This window comes from Lontra canadensis, unplaced genomic scaffold (assembly GCF_010015895.1).
Source record: "Lontra canadensis isolate GAN:19392208 unplaced genomic scaffold, GSC_riverotter_1.0 scaffold501, whole genome shotgun sequence".
Taxonomy (NCBI): domain Eukaryota; kingdom Metazoa; phylum Chordata; class Mammalia; order Carnivora; family Mustelidae; genus Lontra; species Lontra canadensis.
In genome coordinates, this window is record NW_022631492.1 from 27,186 (window position 1) to 32,194 (window position 5,009).

At 42.5% G+C, this 5,009-nt stretch overlaps 1 gene segment (V, D, J or C); it reads right to left on the reverse strand.

The window, feature by feature from the left end:
• Positions 1 to 3,578: 3,578 nt before the first annotated feature.
• LOC116863063 lies at positions 3,579 to 4,578 on the reverse strand. The segment is given in 2 exon segments: positions 3,579 to 4,081; positions 4,468 to 4,578. Coding segments are annotated over 2 exon segments (549 nt in total).
• Positions 4,579 to 5,009: the final 431 nt, after the last annotated feature.

Consider the following 5,009-nt stretch of genomic DNA (forward strand, 5'->3'; position numbering starts at 1 on the left):
ACCCAAAAGTAACATAAACCAGAAAGGAACAGAGACAATATACAGGAACAGTGACTTTAAAGGTAATACGATGGCACTAAATTCATATCTTTCAATATTTATGCTGAATGTAAATGGACTAAATGATCCAATCAAAAGTCATTAGATAACAGATTTGATTTAAAAAAAAAAGACCCATCCATATGCAGTGTATATGAGATTCATTTTAGAACCAAAAATAATTCCATATTGAAAGTAAGGCAGTGATCTGTACCACAATGTTTATAGCAGCAATGGCCATGGTCGCCAAACTGTGGAAAGAACCAAGTTGCCCTTCAACGGACGAATGGATAAGGAAGATGTTGTCCATATACACTATGGAGTAGTATGCCTCCATCAGAAAGGATGAATACCCAACTTTTGTAGTAACATGGACAGGACTGGAAGAGATTATGCTGAGTGAAATAAGTCAAGCAGAGAGAGTTAATTATCATATGGTTTCTCTTATTTGTGGAGCATAACAAATAACATGGAGGACATAGGGAGATGGAGAGGAGAAGGGAGTTGAGGGAAATTGGAAGGGGGAGATGAACCATGAGAGACTATGGACTCTGAAAAACAACCTGAGGGTTTTGAAGGGGCGGGGGGTGGGAGGTTGGGGGAGCCAGGTGGTGGGTATTGCATGTATTGCATGGAGCACTGGGTGTGGTGCAAAAAAACAATGAATACTGTTATGGTGAAAAGAAATAAAAAAAAAAACCCACTGATTTCCAAGGTAAAAAAAAAAATAAAAAAAGAAAGCAAGGCAGTGGAGAAATATTTATCATGCTAATGCACATCAAAAAAGCTGGAGTAGCAATCCTCCTATCAGAGAAATTGATTTCAAACCAAAGATTGTAGCAAGGGATGAAGAGGGACACTATATCATCCTTAAAGTGTCTATCTAACAAGAAGATCTAACAATTATAAATATTTTTTCTCCTAACCTCGGAAATGTCAATTATATAAACCAGTTAATGACCAACTTAAAGAAACACACTGATAATAATATAACAATAGTAGGGGACTTTAACCTCTTACTCACAGCAATGGACAGATCATCTAAATAGAAGATCAACAAGGGAACAAGGGCTTTCAATGACATACTGGACCAGATGGACTTCACATATATATACAGAGAATTCCATCCTAAAGCAACATAATACACATTCTTCTCAAGGGCATATGGAACTTTCTCCAGAATAGATCACTTTCTGGTTCACAAATCAGGCCCCAACCAGCACCTAAGCATTATTATTCCCGGCAGTTTTTCAGACCATAGTGTTTTGAACGTTGAACTCAGTCACTAGAGGAAATTTGGGAGGAACTCCCATACATGGAGGTTAAAGAGCAGCCTATGAATGAATGAATGGGTCAGCCAGGAAATTAGAGAATTATTTAAAAAGTTCATGGAAGCAAATTAAAACAAAAACACAACAGTTCAAAACCTTTGAATTGCAACAAAGGTGGTTCCACGCAGAACATACATAGTTATAGAAGATAATCGCAAGAAAGTAGAAAACTCACAAACACACAAACTATATTTATACCTAATGGATCTGGACAAAGAGTATCAAATAAAGCCTGAAGGAAGGAGCATATGAGAAATAATATAGATTAGACTAGAAATCAATGAAAGAGAAACTAAAAGAACAGTAGAACAGATCAAGGAAACTAGAAGCTGGTTCTCTGAAGAATTGAGCAGATCAATATACCCCTAGGCAGACTTACCAAAAAGGAAAGAGAAAGGACCCAAATAAATAGAATCATGAACAGAAGAGGAGAGATCATGAACAACACCAAGGAAATACAGTTTTAAGAACATATTATGAGCACATATATGCCACAAATTAGGCAATTTGGAAGAAATGGATAATTTCCTAGAAACATAAACTACTGAAATGGAAAGAGGAAGAAATAGAAAACACGACTATACCCATAACCAACAAGGAAATTGAAGCAGTAACCAATAATCTCCCAACACACAAGAGTCCAGGGCCAGATGGCTTCCCAAGGGAATTCTACCAAACATTTAAGGAAGAATCACTACCTATTCTTCTGAAACTGTTTCAAAAAATAGAAACAGAAGGAAAACTTCCAAACTCGTTCTATGAGGCCTGCATTGCCCTGATCCCAGAATAAGACAAGGAGAATTACTCACCAACAAGAATTACAGACCAATATCTTTGATGAATCTGGATGCCAACTTTTCACCAATATACTAGCCATTAGGATGAAACAGTGCATTAAAAGGATTCTTCACTATGACCAGGTAAGATTTATTCCTGGGATGCAAAGGTGGTTCTACATTTGCAAATCAATAAAGGTGATATACTACATAAATAAAAGAAAGGACAAGAACTGTATAATCCTCTCAGTTGATGCAGAAAAAGCATTTGACAAAGTATAGCATCCTTTCTTGGTTAAAACTCTCTAGAGTGTAGGGATAGAGAGAACATACCTCAATATCATCAAAGTAATATAGAAAATACGCACCATGAATATCATTCTCAATGGGGAAAAACACTGCTTTCTCCCTAAGTTCAGGAAGATGACAGGGTGTCAATTCTCAGCACTATTGTTCAAAATAGTAATAGAAGTCCTAGCTTCAGCAATCAGACAGCAAAAAGAAACAAAAGCATTCAAAGTGGCAAAGAAGAGGTTAAATTCTCACTCTTTACAGATGACATGATACTTTATGTGGAGAACCCAAGACTCCACTCCAAAACTGCTAGAACTCATTCAGCAATTCAACAATGTGCCAGGATATACCATCAATGCACAGAAATCAGTTGCATATTTATACACGAACAATGAGACAAAGAAAGGGAAATTAAGGAATCCATCCTATTTATAGTAGTACCAGAAATCTTAAGATACCTAGGAATAAACCCATCCAAAAAGGTCAGAGATACATATTCTAAAAACTACAGGACACTTATGAAAAAAACTGGGAAAAGACACAATGAAATGCAAAATCATTCCATGTTAATGAGTGGGAAGAATACATATTCTTGGTCTATGCTACCCAGAGCAATCTACACATTCAATGAAGCCCCTGACAAAATACCATTGACATTTTAAACAGAGCTGGAACAAGTAATCCTAGCATTTGTATAGAACTAGAAAAGATCCAGAATAACCAGGGGAATGTTGAGAATGAAAACCAAAGCTTGTGACATCACAATTCTGGACTTCAAGCTCTATTACAAAGATGTAATCAACCAGACAGTTTGTACTGGCAGAAAAAAAGACACGTAGATCAGTGGAATAGAATAGAGAGCCCCAGAGATGTGGGTGACACCTCAGTGTCCACTGTACCTGTCTGTTCCACTGTGGTAGAAGTGTCTCCACCCATGTCCCCAGGGCTTCAGGAGCTCAGCTGAGCTGGGACATGTTGGCTCTAATACTGTTCAGTTGGGAGGGCAGTAGCCCATGACCACACATGGAAATGATGAGATCATGCCCACTGGATGAAAGTCTCCCTGTGTCTTTTTTCTACCCAGTCCCTCTGTCTGTAGATGACACCCAGGCCCAGAGAAGCAGGCAATCTAGTGCCATCAGCTGTAAATGCTCTCCTGACGCCCCTCTGCAGAGCTGCCTGGAGAGCTGGATGGGGAGGGAGGTATGGGGATCTCAGATGAGGGGATCTGGACCAGAAGTGCTCCCTGCTCTGTGCGCAGGTCTCCTGAGACTGGAGGAGCATGCCACACAGATGGGGAAGGGGTTTGTGCCTCACTTCCCCATCTGTCTGTGTCACTGTGAGCATCAGCATTGCTGTCCCATACCTGACAGTAATACTCAGCCTCGTCCTCGGCCCGGACCCCGCTGATGGTCAGGGTGGCCGTGTTCCCCGATTTGGTGCCTGAGAACCGTTCAGGGATCCCTGAGGGCCGGTAGCTATCACCATAGATAATCAGCACAGGGGCCAGACCCGGCTTCTGCTGGTACCACTGAACATTTTTTCTTCCAATGTTGTTTCCCCCACAGGTCATCCTGACCGTCTGTCCCAGGTTCACTGACATCGATGGAGGCTGAGTCAGCACATAGGAGGCCACGGATCCTGCAAGAGAGAAGATGAGAGGTGGGATTCCAGCCAGGGTATCATCCCCTATGTATGCCACCTGCCTGGTTTGAGCTCTCTCAATTCCTTAGGCCATTTCCACTCTGCTGTCATCTTAGGTCCTGGGCCTACCTGTCTGGTAGATTGAGCCTTTGAACAAATGAAAAGCACCCACCCTATTTCTTTGGGCAGGCACAGCCCTTTGTCTAACAGGGAGCCAGGGAGCACAGTGGGGGTTTATCACCAGCCTGTCATCCCACAGCAGGGTCTTGATCATCCTGTCTCCTCCCCTGCCGCCCACTGACAGTCCATTTTTGAGCTCAGAATCAGGGCCAGGAGTGTCCCAGAACCCGGGGCTGGGATGGGGGTGAGCCTGGCCTTAGCACCTGCCCAGTGAGCCAGGAATCCGAGGAGGAGAGGGATCCAGGCCATGGTGCAGGTCCCTTGATTTTTCTCCCTAAGGCTCAAGGCTGGGCAGATTTCCTCCCAGGCCTCTCTTATCCCCTTGCTAGAGACAGCTGCTGGTTATGCAAATGAGCCAGAGCTCTGAGTTTGTGGTTTTAGAAATGGGCTCAACTCCAAGAGACAGAGATTCGAGGGGCAGCCCCTTGGGACCCGCCTTGAACCCAGGGGATTTTATTTCACCCTGTGTCCCTATAGTCTGGGGTCCAAAATCTATGCCTCTCCATGTCCTGACCTGTCTTCTGGGCAGGCATGCTCACAGCAGAGCTGTGAGGTGGAGTCTGTCTGCATTTTCTGAACCCATCATAGAATGTTTCCTCTGTAGGTACTAGAGGATCATAGGTCAGTGTGTGTCCTACTCTTGGTTTATATTGTGAACATCAGAACCGGTACAAAATCCCTCCTTTGCCAGGTACACATGGAGTTTTAGGGAATCATTGATATTGCTCTAGGAGTCTGTGCCAAG